Raw genomic sequence first — 15,394 nt, forward strand, 5'->3', positions numbered from 1 at the left:
AGGGGGAGAACAGGTATAAGGAATATTTATGCAGTAAAATCAACAAGAGTTGGTCTTAGATGGATGATCCAGGGTAAGCCAGATGGATGTGTCAACCAGGATTCCCAAGGTTGTAGTTTGGGCAGTGGGATGGTTCAGTATTTTATCCATCAAGACAGAACTACAGGGCCAAGAGCAGATCTGGATAGGTAGAGAATGATTAAGTCAATTTGGAACATGTTGAATTTGAGATCCCTGTGAGAGACTGTATGGGAATAGCCGGCAATCCAGGAAATAGGTACAGAGAAAAATCCAATACAAGAGACTGAGAGGGAACAGCAGGTTTGGGAACCACTCATGGCCTACATACCAATAAGTATTAGTAGCATTCCCTGGTGGTTCAGATGGTAAAGAATCTGCCTGCAGTGCAAGAGACCTGGGTTTGATCCCTGGGTTGGGAATATCCTCTGGAGAAGGGAATGGCAACCTACTCCAGTATTCTTATCTGGAGAATTCTATGGACAGAGGAGCCTGGTGGGCTATAGTCTGTAGAGTGGCAAAGAGTCAGACATAACTGAGCGACTAACACTTTCACTTTCACTTAAAAGTTTGGGCTTCCCTGGTGGCTCAGAAGGTAAAGAATCCACCTGCAATGTGGGAGACATGGGTTTGATCCATGGGTTGGGAAGATCCCCTGGAGAAGGGCATAGCAACCCACTCCAGTATTCTTGCCTGGAGAATCCACATGGACAGAGGAGCCTGGCGGGCTACAGTCCGTGGGGTGGGAAAGAGTCAGACACGAATGAGTGACTAAGCACAAACAGTGGGAAACGTTCCACTAACATATACAGACAACTGTGTTACATGTTTCCGCAGTCGAGGCTGCCTGTGGCCTTAGTCTGGATGCTCTGCTGTGGGTATCTGTCCTATTCCAAGCATTTTTTGTGACTTGTTCTTGTTTGACAGTGTACTGAGGAAGAGGCAAGGGCTTAGAAGTGGACAGGCTCTGTGAGGAAACTCTCACCATGTCCAAAGACAGAGAACATTCACTCCATCACTGGGAAACCTGAAGGATTGTCCTTGAGAATTTGGGAAATGGAGGCCCCTGGGTAACCCCACCTGAGAAAGTAATTGCAATCCCTAATCATGAGGTTGACAATGTGTAAGAGCTTTAGCTGTCACTAACAGGAGTATTTTTGTGAGTTTCAAAAATATTATAACCCGAACTTTAAATGTGATTCCAGTGGCTGACCATACACCTTTCTCAATTTTAGACAGATCTAGTCTGTAGAACTAAATTAACAATGAAGTTGCTGGGATATATAAGTAGAGGGTAGATTTTCCTTGTTTTGTTTTTTTCCACATTAGGAAATGTAAGTAAGTATTGGGGTTTCCCTAGTGACTCAGCAGTAAAGAATCCACCTGCAATGCAGGAGATGCAGGTCGATCCCTGGGTCAGGAAGATCCCCCTGGAGGAGGCATGTCAACCCTCTCCAGTATTCTTGCCTGGGGGATTCCATGGACAGAGGAGCCTGGCAGGCTACAGTCCACAGGGTGACAAAGGGTCAGACACAACTGAAGAGACTGCACACACACACACACACACAGAGTAAGTACTGTTTGAAGGGAATTTTCTGTGGCTCTCTTGAGCTTCTATGTGTCTTATTGGTTATGCCATTCAGACAGTTTCTCAAGACTGAGTTTACATGAGCAACCTCAAGGGATAAAAGCATGTCTCACCAGGACAAAGCATAGGCTTGTTTACTGTTGCTATAAAAGCAAAGGCTTTACTAAGTTCAGTGTTCCTCAGCGTAAAGCAAACCCATTGCACGGGCGCCACCCATCTGTGTTCATTGTGACTCCTGTGCGGAGTTTAGGGGCAAAGAAAACCCTTGTGAACATGCTGAAGCTCAACCTTCTTCCTGTGCCATGAGTAATAAAGTCTGTTGTCTGAGGAGTCCCATGTCTTCTATCACTGTTGAGACACAAACAACGTATTCACTGTAAGCAGGGGAAAATCAAATCACAGTTCCTTCAAGTATGTATCACCTCTGTGACAGCAAACTAATTGACATTATTATACAATTAGAAATAATTCTTTACTCCTGTGTGCTGCCTGCTAAGTCTCTCCAGTCATGTCAGACTCTTTGCGACCCCATGGACAGGCTCCTCTGTCCATGAGATTCTCCAGGCAAGAATACTGGAGAGTGAAGGAAAGTTACATGGCTCAAAATAGCCTGGAGTTAAAACTCCCCTCCGGGTCCTCCCCACCATTCCATGCAAAACAAAGAACTCTCTCACCCGAAGAAAAAAAATGGACATTAAGATTGATTACGTCCAGTTCCCAGCTGGTCCAGTCTCTGGCCAATCTCCAGAATTCCTTGCCCCAGCCGTTTAAGAGATAACTACTCTGAACAACCTTGGAGAAGAAGAAGCCCCCTTAAGACAGTAGATTTCCACATATATTCCTATATATACTTACTCTTTTCCTGGGTTAGTGCAGCAGCTCACTAATCTGACTGCTGCCCCTTCTCGCCTCATTAAAGGTGATCTGTTCCTTTAAAGAGCCGGCCTCATTCTTTTCCCAAACCTCACCTTCTCTAACTCCCTTACCCTACACAGAATACTGGACTGGGTTGCCATTCCCTTCTCCAGGGGATCTTTTTGACCCAGGGATCAAACCCAGGTCTCCTGCATTGCAGGCAGATTCTTTACCATCTGATATTAGGGAAGCCCTCCTAATATAAAGGCTGGGACTTCCCTCGTAGCTCAGACGGTAAAGTGTCTGCCTACAATGCAGGAGACCCGGGTTTGATCCCTGGGTCAGGAAGATCCCCTGGAGAAGGAAATGGCAACCCACTCCAGTACTCTTGCCTGGAAAATCCCATGGACCGAGGAGCCTGGTAGGCTACAGTTCATGGGGTCACAAAGAGTCGGACAGGACTGAGCGACTTCACTTCAATATAAGGGTGGACTGATTAGGTGGGAATACTTTCAGGAGCAGGAAGAGCTAGGTTTGGAGCAGGAAAAGCTCAGTTCCCCCTCCCCCCCCAACCCTGGAAGAGCTTAGAAGGGGATCAACCAAAATGTCGGGAAAATCTTCTGGTTGGTTCTCCAGGTTTTACATTATGAAAGCCATACAGGTCGGGATTTTGGACCATGAAAGGACCATGGAAACCTGAAGATATGGAATCTCACTCCACTTTTTCCATTCTGTGGCAATAAAGATCTAATTGCAGAATGGTATTATAATTTAGAGACCCGTTTTCAGACCATTTTTCTCTATTCCCCAACTTACAAAAAGGCCAGGCACTGCAACAGTAGAACTTAAGTTTCTCCTTTTTTAACCCTTCGATTTTAAAGAACTACCAGTTCTTAGGGATACACTCCAGAAGTGTTTCTTCTGGCTTGTAGAGGGATCCTCCCATGTTGAGTAACCTGAACCCCAGAACAAGACAGCACTCCTGGAATGGAATCTAGTGTCCCAGATACATTTACCAGAAGGCTTTAACCTGAAGGGGTTCAGGGCGTCCTCCAAATTCCCTTCGAACCTGATGGAGTTTCAAGAATCCTCTACTCTTCCATCGATTTCTGACCAGACATCTCTGGCCCCTGTGATACCCTGTGCAGGGTGCCCACCCCAGTACAGCCAGAGAAGGGCTTTCTAGTGTAGACAGGTTGCCAGGACTTTTCTTAGAAGGGATCCCTTGTCTATAGAGCTTACGTTCTATGATAGGTCTTCCTACACTGGGGTGTATTCCTCAAGACTGAGCATCTACAAAGTTTATAATTTGGGCTTCTGGGTAGCAGCTGGTCCAATAGGCTATCTGTAACAGTGTGGAGGCTGCCAAGGCCTGGAGTGAAGGGGTCCAATAGATGCAAAGAGGAACCCTTGGAGAAATTAAGAGTTGGGTGCTATGGAAGATGGCACATGTTTCAAGGCTTGAGGGCTGGGAGGCAGAGAAATGCTCATAGGAGATTTCTGGACATAGAGTGAGGTGAGAGACTAGACAGCAGAAGAACCCAAAATTCTTGGCCCTGTCTTCCTGGCAGCTAAGATAGAATTGAGACTCGTCTGACAATTTTGTCCAGCACGGCACCAAGTGTGACAGTGGTGAGGATGCAGTTTAGGAATGATATCTAGGAAATCATTCTGTAGAAGGGTGCGGAGATAAGAAGTGAGAAAGAGACCTTGTTGTGCGAGTGAGAGAGGGAGAGTGAGAGAGCAAGGGGAAGTGAGAGTCAGAGACTCCTTGGATCCCAGCACAGTCAGAAATCACGTTTCTACCACGTCCCAGAGGACAGCGTCAGCTGTGTCACCCCAGCAGTGCTTGAATCTGCACCGCCTGGAGAATTCCCCTGCCACCCCCTATGTTGGGGGGAGCCATAATGCTGTGAACGGACAGAGATTATGCCCTGCGAGTCTTGAAAGCAAAGGGGAGAGTGAGAGAAAGAAGGCAGGAGCAAAAGTCAGGGGCCTCAAGCCACAGCTGGGCAAGGCCAGAAATTTACCTTGACTTTCTGAATTCCCAGGTTTCAGCACCAGATATGATCTCGGGTGGCCTCACCTGCAGTGGCCTGGAGTGGGGCTTGGGTTCCCAGCCAGAGATTCAGGCTCGGTTGTGGCAGTGAAAGCATCAGATACTAGCCACTAGACCAGTGGTCAGAGACAAGGGCCCTGGCCCTTTAGCTTTGCATAAAAGGAAAGTAGTCAAGCAGGTAAACCATTAAGAGGAAAAGAGTTCAGTACGTGTATATAGGCACAAGGGCAGATTCAGAGGGAGAGTCCCTGGGTTGTGCCCTCTGGCAGTTTGAATTACTTTTATGGGGTATTTCTTCTGGGTTTCCTTTGGCTGACCATTTTGATTTGCCTGGTTCGCAGTTCATATTTGGTATGTCTCAGGATCCTCCCATGAGTATGCACGCATCTCTTAGCAAAGATGGATTTTACCAAAAATGCGTCTCTGTAGGGAACATCCCTTGACATAACACCCTCGTGGCCTCCAAGGAGGCTTTTCTGTGAGTGTGTGGTTGGAAGAGAGAATTCTCTACTGGCTGAGAATGAGAAATATGTGGTCCAGGCAGGGCCCAGCCTTCTCCCTTGCTGTTGCTGCTAAATCGCTTCAGTCGTGTCCGACTCTGTGCGACCCCATACATGGCAGCCCACCAGGATCCTCTGTCCCTGGGATTCTCCAGACAAGAATAATGGAGTGGGTTGCCCTTTCCTTCTCCAATGCATACACGCATGCTAAGTAGCTTCAGTCATGTCCGACTCTGTGAAACCCTATGGACAGCAGACCACCAGGCTCCTCTGTCCACGGGATTCTTTAGGCAAGAACACTGGACTGGGTTGCCATTTCCTTCTCCCCTTCTCCCTTGATTGTCCTGTTATTCTTAGAGTTTCAGGCTAAGGGGAATGAATCTCTAATTGCTTTACCCTGGGGGGAACCACCTACCTCCTGACTCAAGGTGCACCCAGTTTTCAGGGTAATATTATGACTACCTACAGTTGTCCAGTGCAAACTCAAGTTTAGCTCCTTAGAGAAGTAATGCTCTCTGTAGTCTCAGACTCGAGTCACTCCTTCTGTCAAGAACTATTTTCTTTTCCTTGCATTCAACAAAGAGTGAGGACCAGCTAGATGCTGAGAGAAAATGGTGAGCAAAAGACAAACTCCACACCCTCAGGAGCCTGTAGTATAAGGTTGGAGTTAGAATCTAATCCAATAAATATACAAGTAATTAAAAATTAAATTAATAATTAAAATTGCAAATGACATCAGAGCTGCTAATGGAAGGATGAGAGTCTATAATGAGAATTTTAACAAGCTGAAGTCTTGCCTGAGAAATTGAAGATAAATAGTGAGGATTCAAAGAGGAAGGAATGCTCAGGCTGAGAGAACACCCCAGTGGACCGACATAACCTGGCACATTATGGGAACTAGAGAAATACAGTTCAGTTCAGTTTAGTCGCTCAGTCGTGTCCGACTCTTTGCGGCCCCATGGACTTCAGCACGCCAGGCCTCCCTGTTCATCACCAACTCCCGGAGTTTATTTCAACTCATGTCCATTGAGTCGGTGATGCCATCCAACCATCTCATCCTCTGTCTCCCCCTTCTCCTTCTGCCTTCAATCTTTCCCAGCATCAGGATCTTTTCAAATGAGTCAGCTCTTCGCATCAGGTGGCCAAAGTATTGGAGTTTCAGCTTCAACATCAGTCCTTCCAATGAATATTCAGGACTGATTTCCTTTAGCAAGGACCGGTTAGATCTCCTTGCAGGGAAATACAGTGCACTTTCCCTAAGACAGTCAGGCCTTTGTGGGGAGCGGGGCTCGGGGGTAGAGAAAAACTTGACTATTTTGTCCCATGGAAGCTGCCATCTGGCCTTGGGCGGCCGCTTCCTTGTCGCACTGATCACTGGGAGTTGTAGTCTCAACAGAGAGCACAAGCATGGCGGCCTCTATCGCAAGGGGCTACCAGGCTGCAAAGGGTCTGGGCCCGAGCTTTCGATCCACCAGGGCTCTCCTCCCTGTGTCAACCTCTGTCGCCAGCCGTAAGTGCAGCGGAGCTTGCTAGCTGGGGGCAGAAGGAGCTTCGGGTCAGGCTAGGGGAGAAGCGAGTCTGGAAGTCACGGGCGACCTGGGAGGAGCCTCTGGTGGGACCGGGAGCTGGGGGAGAGTGCGAGGTTTCAGGGGCTCTGGGCTGTGAGAAGCAGTCTTGACCTCTGTGGTGTGCCCCTGCAGGGGTCCTGGCGGGGCCGGGCCGGCGGCAGATCACTGGACCTTCTGAGCCTGGCGTGTTCCAGCCACCGCCGAAACCAGTTATAGTGGACAAGCGCAGTCCTCAACGCCGGGAAAGCAGGTGAGGCCCCGCCACCTGGAAGCGATTCTTGCGTTTTTGGGTCTGTGCGTTCTCGAACCTATAGTTGCTTCCGAAGTCTGAAGCGGGTCTTATCCTAGGATCTGGAACTCACAGGATAAGAGCTTGTGTGCAGAATTCATGAAGCTGGGAAGCACACCGAGCTCAGGTTTGTCTTCCTGGCTCTCCCAAACCAGCATTTTCTGCAGTCATACTAGATCAGAACTTCAAGTAGAGATTGCCCAGATTGGAAGCTCTTTGGCCTGTACCAAGAATTTTTCTGTGAAGTACCTCGTATTTTACCTGTTGATGTTAAGATCTTACTTCCCTACGTGGAAATGGATTGGACCAAACAGCCTGTTGTAGTTTCCCAACTCATCGTATTTTAGTGTCCCTGCAAAAGCGATACAGTGGTAGAAATTTCCACTAATTTGTGCCTGAAATTTGCTCTTCAAAACAGTGTGCTTAAAATCCTGGTTAAGGGACTTCCCTGGTGGTCCAGTGGCTAAGACTGGGTGCTCCCAATGTAGAGGGCCTGGTTTGGATCCCTGGTGGGGGAACCAGATCCCACATGTGGAAACTAAAGATCCACATGCTGCAAGATGGAAGATCCCGCCTGCAGTGATTAAGACCCAGCAAAGCCAAACAATTAACTAAAAATAAATATTTTCTAAAAACCTGGTTCATTTAAGTGTACAGTGGTAACTTTGAAGTACATGTAAATTTAGATGATCTAAGATTTGCAGAAAGTGTTTCTGTAAACTTGTACAACAACTTTATTAAAAAGCAAATATTAGGGGGGAAAATTGGTGTGATTTAGGCTATATAAAGGGCCCCCCTAGTAGCTCAGATGGTAAAGCGTCTGCCTGCAATGCAGGAGATCTGGGTTCAGTCCCTGGGTTGGGAAGATCCCCTGGAGAAGGAAATGGCAACCCACTCCAGTATTCTTGCCTGGAGAATGCCATGGACAGAGGAGCATGGTGGGTTACAGTCCATGGGGTCACAAAGACAGGACTGAGCGACCAACACACACAGGCTATATGAGAGTTCTATATTGTCGATTGGATTATCTCTGTATGTGTATTTGTGTTTAATATTTAAAGTATCCTGTGATTCTAAGTTGAAATAAACTTGAATTTATGGAACCAAGAGACTTAGAAAATATTTCTCTGTACTTTTTTTAAGCTGGAAAAGGAATATTTCTCTTAAATGGCAACACTTAATATAATTCAGTTAAATGGGAATAACTACTTTGATAAATAATTTGACAAAATTTAGTAAGTTTGAGGTTGTACCTTTCCATCCAGAGAGTATGCAAGTTAAGGAAAGTAATATGAACTGAGAGACATGTAATATGTACAAGGAGATATGTACAAAAATGAACACAAAAGTAAAGTTTGTATTAAAAATTTAGAAGTAGCCTAGATATCCTTCAGGAGGTGAATGGGCAAGTACATTCACATAATACACTATTGTACAGCAGTGAAACAGAAATGAACTAGAGTTAACATGGATGAACTTCACAAATATGATGTGTGAAAAAGCAACCTGCAGAAGAATTGACAAGTATTGTAGCATTTTCATATTGCCCATACATTCATACATATGTAAAGTTTAAAGAATGTAGAGGGGAAATTCTCTGCTTTTACAGAGCAATCAAATCTGGTTTTCCAAATAATGGTACAAGCTGACATTTTGTGTCTCCCGACGTGACAGAATAAGAAGATCACATCATCACCTCAGTAATATTTTTACCAAAATGTTTAACCTCAGTCTAGGCATGTGGAAACAATAAATCCAGAATCCAGCAGTGGTCTATAGTGTGATAGGCTTTGACTCTTCGAAGAAAAAAATCATTACAAATTGCAGATAAGGGAAGAGTACTAGTTTAAGACAATAAAAACCAGATATAATGTGTGAAGCTTGATTATAGTTTGAAATGGGCAACAGAATCTATAAAAGACCTTTTTCAGAAAAAAAAAAAAAAAAGACCTTTTTCAGGACCAATTAGGCACATTTAAATATGAACTATGTTAGATTATTGAATTAATGCTGAAGTTATTAGGTGTCATAAAGGTATTGTGATAAATGTAAGAAAATTCTTATCTTAGTGGAAGCCTTCTAAAGTATTGAAGGATGAAATGCCTTGCTATTTGACATTTTCAAATGGTTCAGGAAAAAATTATATATAAAGCAAATCTGGCAAAATGTTGGTAGTTGGTGAAATTACATGAAGTATATATGAGTGTTCATTGTATTTCTATTTCATCTGTTTGGTAAGTTTGAAGCATTTTAAAGTAGGACATTGAGGAAAAGGAAGAAATTCTTAGGAATAATCATCACCAAATTAATTATCCCATAGTAATTAGCTGTGGAGCTTCCCTGGTGGCTCAGTGGTAAAGAATCCACCTGCCAATGCAGGAGACACAGTTTTGATCCCTGGGTCAGGAAGGTCCCCTGGAGAAGGAAATGGCAACCTGCTCCAGTATTCTTGCCTGGGAAATCCCATGGACAGAGGAGCCTGGTGGGCTACAGTCCATGGGGTCACTGAAGAGTCAGACACAGCTTAGCAACTAACACACAACAACAACAAAATTAACTGTGGTGGTAGGGAGGGGTACACTGGAGCTTCAACTATATTGATATTTTATTTCTTGAGATGGGTGACAGGGACAGGTATGCTCATTGTCATTTATACTCTTCTATAGATTTAAATATTTTGTAATAAGTTTAAAATCAGCTTGAGAATAGGGAGATTATTTTTAAAGTTAGTTTGCAGTTGATTTATATGTTTATATCTTTTCCAATATAATTTACTATAACATGTACAACTCAACATGAAGCCTATGGGTTAGACTTTGGAATCTGACAGACATGCCTATATTTAATGATATGTTTATAGATAATGTAATAATAAATCTGTTATTTACTGTCTCCAAGCTTCATTTTCTTCATCTGTGAAAAGGAGATGATGACACCAAACTTATGTTTAATAAAACTTTAAACACAATGCTTAGTGAGTACTCAGGAATTATTAGCTGTTTTTATGAGAATTGACAACAATTATAGAAATAAGGTGGACTTTTCTTATTTAGAGAAGAAAGAATAAAACATGTCAGCATCCTAATCTTTCACTTTTTTTTGGTAAAACAGTGGTTTGTTTTAATGGTCTTTAAGTTTGCTTTTAATTTATTTTACTTTATATTTTTCATAGGTTCTTGAGTCCTGAATTCATTCCTCCAAGGGGAAGAACAAATCCTCTGAAATTTCAAATAGAAAGAAAAGATATGTTAGAAAGGAGAAAGATACTGCACATTCCAGAGTTCTACGTTGGTCAGTAAGAGCTGGATGCTTTTATCACTAGTGGTAGGAGGGTTAGTTTTCATGATACAGAGAAAATTGTTTCTCAAACAGGTTTTTCCCATATGAGGTACTTATTTCTAACATTATATTAATATGTTTTGGAAGTTTTGGAGTTATGTGGAAATACTGTTGTTTGACTCTGCATTTCATGTAAAAGTTCACTTCTCCTTTGAATTTGTAGGAAGCATTCTTCGTGTTACTACTGCTGACCCATATGCCAATGGAAAAACCAGCCAGTTTCTGGGGATTTGCATCCAGAGATCGGGAACAGGACTTGGAGCTACTTTTATCCTTAGGAATACTATTGAAGGACAAGGTAGGTTTCATTTCATTGTTTTCATTTTCTGGAAAATGTTATCTCAGGAGTCTTTTCTGTTTTCTTCATTCTGGAATAAGACATCTGGAACCTGAAAGTGAAAGAGAACTCTGAGGGATGATATGGAGCCTGTGGCCTAGAAACGTATGAGAACTGAGGTTGTTTCCAAAGGCTTCTTTTGTTACAGAAACAACAACCGTTAGAAGTGGACTTTCCAAATCATAGCAACATCAAAAGATGAGACAAGTGACTATAAAACAGTGCAGGGACATTTATTTTTGAACCAAATAACCCTTGAAAACATTAAGATAAACATAATGATATCCTTATAAGTTGCTTTCTCCTGAAATGAATGGCCCCCATTTTGCTTTATATTACAACAGTCACCACAATTAATAAGAACTGGAGGAATTTTTTAAAAGGCAAAATTATTTTTTCTATGCCAATAAGATAGGGGAATATGTGGTAAAATTGTAGAAAAATTATGGATTATGGATCAAAATGGCAGGAACATGGATGGACTTGGAGAGTATTGAAAGTGTGAAAGTGTTGATCCCTCAGTCTTGTCTGACTCTTTGCAACTCTATGAACTGTAGCCCATTAGGCTCCTCTGTCCATGGGATTCTCCAGGCAAGAATACTAGAGTGGGTTCCTGTGCCCCCATCCAAGGGATCTTCCCGACCCAGAGATCAAACCTGGATCTCTTGCATTGCAGGCAGATTATTTACCACTGAGCCATGTAGGAAGCCCTCCTGGACCACCAGGGAAGTCGCAAGTGCTGAGTTTGAAGTCAGCTATTTCACTCTCCTCTTTCATTCTCAAGAGGCTCTTTAGTTCCTCTTCGCTTTCTGCCATGAGGATGGTGTCATCTGCATATCCGAAGTTGTTGCTATTTCTTCCAGCAGTCTTGATTCCAGCTTGTGTTTCATCCAGCCTGGCATTTCACATGATGTACTCTGCATATAAGTTAAATAAGCAGGATAACAGTATATAGCCTTGACATACTCCTTTCCCAATTTGGAACCAGTTCATTGTTCCATGTCTGGTTCTGTTGCTTCTTAACCTGCATACAGGTTTCTTATGAAGCAGGTAAGGTGGTCTGGTATTCCCATCTCTTTAAGAATTTTCCACAGTTTATTGTGATCCACACAATCAAAAGCTTTAGCATAGTCAGTGAAGCAGATGTTTTTCTGGAATTCTCTTGCTTTTTTCTGTGAACCAGTGGATGTTGGCAATTTGATCTCCGTTTCTTCTGCCTTTTCTAAATCCAGCTTGTACATCTGGAGGTTCTCGCTTCAGGTACTGTTGAAGCCTAGCTTGAAGGATTTTGAGCATTACCTTGCTAGCATGTGAAATGAGCACAGTTGTACAGTAGTTTGAACATCCTTTGGCACTGCCTTTCTTTGGAAATGGAATGAAAATTGACCTTTTCCAGTCCTATGTCCATTGCTGAGTTTTCCAAATTTGCTGGCATAGAGTGCAGCACTTTAACAGCATCATCTCATAAGATTTGCAATAGCTTAGCTGGGATTCCATCACCTCCACTAGCTTTGTTCATCATATTGCTTCCTAAGGCCCACTTGGCTTCACACTCCAGGATGTCAGGCTCGAGGTGAGTGACCACACCATCATGGTTATCTGGGTCATGAAGATCTTTTTGTACAGTTATTCTGTGTATTCTTGCCACCTCTTCTTAATCTCTTCTGCTTCTGTTATGGTCCTTGCCATTTCCGTCCTTTATTGTGCCCATTTTTGTATGAAATGTTTCCCCAGTACCTCCAATTTTCTTGAAAAAATTTCTAGTTGTTCCCATCTATTGTTTTCGTCTATTTCTTTGCATTGTTCACTTAAGAAGGCTTTCTTATCTCTCCTTGCTATTCTGTGGAACTCTGGATTGAGTTCCCTTTCTGTTTTGCCTTTTGCTTCTCTTCTTTTCTCAGCTATTTGAAAGGCTTGCTCAGACAACCATTTTGTCTTTTTTATTTATTTTTCTTTGGGATAGTTTTGGTCTCTACCTCCATCCATGTTCTTCAGGCACTCTGTCCATCAGATCTACCTTCCTGGGTTGTGGTCAGTTAATTCTCATGTTGTATGTGAAGTACTTGACACAGAATTCTCACAAGTATTAGCCCTGTCTTGCCATTAACATTTTCTACCATTAACATTTTGACTGTGACCTGCCTGTACCTTCCACACTGATACTTCCTACTTTGATTCTTTCTAGTCCCTTGGCTTTAAATGGTATTTATTCCCAGATTTATGTTGATGACTGACCCCTTCCTTATTCCAGATACTCTAATACAGTTACCGGTTTGACATCTCCATTTGGGTATCTTGTTAAAGCAAGTTCAAAACAGAACTCCATTTCCTTCATAATGTGTTCTTTTCACAGGTTTGTTTTTTGTTTTTTCTTTTCTATTTCCATAAGTTGTATTACTCCATACCCATTTACTTAAACCCAAAACTTAGGAAATATTTTCAGTTATTCATTTTCACACATCCAGGCAGCAAGTTTTCATGGCTTAATCTCCAGAAATTTTATCCCAGCTTTGTCTGTGTCTCCACCTCCATTGCTACCACTCTTGTCCTTGCCTCCATCATCTCCTGCCTGCAGCTGTGCGGTATCCTTGGCTTACCTTCCTGATCCACCAAGTTACTATACTTTAGCCAAATGGACCTTTTTCTGGTTTTTCCAACATGGTAGGTTTGTTAAGACCCCAGAGGCTTTGTGTTTGCTGTTCTTTCTGCCTGGAGCTTTCTTGGCCCTTTGTAGTATCAGTTGAAATGCTGTCTTTTCAAAGAAGCTTGTCCTGATGATACTGTTTAAAGTTGCCCCTGGGAATTCCCTGGTGGTCCAGTGGTTAGTACTTGATGTTTTGCTGTCAATCCCTGGTTGGGGAACTAAGATCCCACAAGCTGCACGGTTCAGGATAAATAAAGTTGCCCCTTTCTCAGTCACAATGTAATCATCCTGTATTGTCTTCACTATTTAAAATTACCTTGCTGGCTTTTTTATTTATTGTTTGCCATCTCTTTATTGTTGTCATCTGCCAACTCAATGGACATGGGTTTGGGTAGACTCCGGCAGTTGGTGATGGATAGGGAGGCCTGGCTTGCTACGGTTCATGGGGTCGTAAAGAGTCGGACATGACTGAGTGACTGAACTAAACTAGAACATAAGCTTTATGAGAAAAGAAGGGTTTTACCTATTTTGATTTTGCTGTAGGCACAGCTCCTAAATCAGTGCCTATAACAGAATATAGAGTGAAACTTGATTAAATCCAGGTATTAATACAAGATGTTAATGTTGATCTGTTTTACTATCTATATTTCTCTTCGGTCAGAATACACTTCCCTTTAAATGTTCATGATACAGATTATATATATTAACCTTTTATATCAGCATCTTGGAAATACTCAAAGCTGTTCCTCCTATAGAGGGCACAGAATATTTACAAAGCTAGGCCATCTTAGGAGCACTTCTAAATCAAAATTAGAACTTATAAACTGCTTACTCTTTTAATCATTAATTCTATTGCTTTAAATGTAGAAGATCCAGTTTTATTAAAGTAATTGGGAAATAAACAAGAATATTAGTGAAGAATTTATTCAAACTTCCAACTAATACTGTCAAAATCAAAGAGATAAATGGTTCATTGTATTTATAGAAGACATTTTTCTTTAGACTTTATCATTCTAACTCAGGTTTTCTCATTTTTTTAATTGAGTGGATTTATTTCTATTTCTTTCAATAATCTTCATTATAAAGGTTACAAATTTATATCACATTTCCTACATGCAAAAACCCTGAGCTAATTCCTTCATGAAATAGTCTTTATTGTAGTATGAGGTTTATGCAGGAATCTGAATTTAGATTGTAAGAATGTGTTTTCTCTTTTTAGGTGTTGAGATTTGCTTTGAACTTTATAATCCTCGAATCCAGGAGATCCAAGTTGTCAAATTAGAGAAACGGCTCGATGATAGTTTGCTATACTTGCGAGATGCCCTTCCTGAATACAGCACTTTTGATATGAACATGAAGCCAGTAGCACAAGAACCTAGCCAAGAAGTTCCTATTAATCAGGTATAAGTTGTACATTTGGAACTGGAAGTTCAAGAATAATTTTTTTGGCAATTATCAGCCTAATTTGTTCCTTTTTTTATATCTTCCTTAGCTAAAAGTAAAAATGAAGCCAAAACCCTGGTCCAAACGCTGGGAACGTCCAAAATTTAATGTTAAAGGGATCAGATTCGACCTTTGTTTAACCGAAGAGCAAATGAAAGAAGCCCAGAAGTGGAGTCAGCCATGGCTTGAGTTTGATATGATGAGGGAATATGACACATCGAAGATTGAAGCTGCAATATGGAATGAAATTGAAGCATCGAAAAATTCCTGATCTGAGAATGGGTTTGGTTACTGGCAGAGGATATACTGACTCTCAGAGGATTTATTTAGAAACCAATTTAATCTCATATATTAGGACATAGTCATTAAATCAGTTAAGTGTTATTTTATGAATTTTATTTAAAAAATCATCACACCCGTTTATTATTTTAAAAAATGTTCATGCCAAGTGGTCTGATGTCCATTCTTTTAATGGAGGCAAAGCTATAATAGCATCAAACTGTTACTGGAATGCTCTTCATTGAGCTTGGGATAGGAACAAGGAAGTCGGTAGGATGATTTTTTGAATTTGTGAAATAAATTATAAATACAAAAAGGTGTATGATTGAAAGGGTAATAATAAAATGAGCATTCATATACCCACCACCAGATTAAGAAGTAAAACATTTGTAATATCGAAGGAGGTTAGGAAATAGAGCATTTAGTAGAATCTAAGAAGACTCTTGTGTGTCTGTAATTGCATCTGTCCCCTCTC

At 42.0% G+C, this 15,394-nt stretch overlaps 1 protein-coding gene across 1 annotated transcript; it reads left to right on the forward strand.

Annotated features, from left to right (window-relative positions):
* The first annotated feature begins 6,403 nt into the window (after positions 1-6,403).
* On the forward strand, positions 6,404-15,238 carry MRPL19 (mitochondrial ribosomal protein L19). Its single transcript, XM_061155371.1, has 6 exons — positions 6,404-6,530; positions 6,721-6,838; positions 10,050-10,168; positions 10,380-10,514; positions 14,417-14,598; positions 14,690-15,238. The coding sequence occupies exons 1-6, from the start codon at positions 6,428-6,430 to the stop codon at positions 14,909-14,911; spliced, it is 879 nt and encodes a 292-aa protein (XP_061011354.1). The 5' UTR covers positions 6,404-6,427; the 3' UTR covers positions 14,912-15,238.
* The last annotated feature ends 156 nt before the right edge of the window (positions 15,239-15,394 follow it).

Source organism: Dama dama, chromosome 11 (assembly GCF_033118175.1).
Source record: "Dama dama isolate Ldn47 chromosome 11, ASM3311817v1, whole genome shotgun sequence".
In the NCBI taxonomy this organism is placed as follows: domain Eukaryota; kingdom Metazoa; phylum Chordata; class Mammalia; order Artiodactyla; family Cervidae; genus Dama; species Dama dama.

What these genes read in the sequence shown, in the direction of transcription:
- MRPL19 (XM_061155371.1), top strand. Translation starts at nt 6,428, where the DNA reads ATGGCGGCCTCTATCGCAAGGGGCTACCAGGCTGCAAAGGGTCTGGGC. An exon ending in GTCAACCTCTGTCGCCAGCC is followed by an intron (nt 6,531 to 6,720) that starts GTAAGTGCAGCG and finishes GTGCCCCTGCAG; the next exon opens with GGGTCCTGGCGGGGCCGGGC. An exon ending in AAGAAGTTCCTATTAATCAG is followed by an intron (nt 14,599 to 14,689) that starts GTATAAGTTGTA and finishes TATCTTCCTTAG; the next exon opens with CTAAAAGTAAAAATGAAGCC.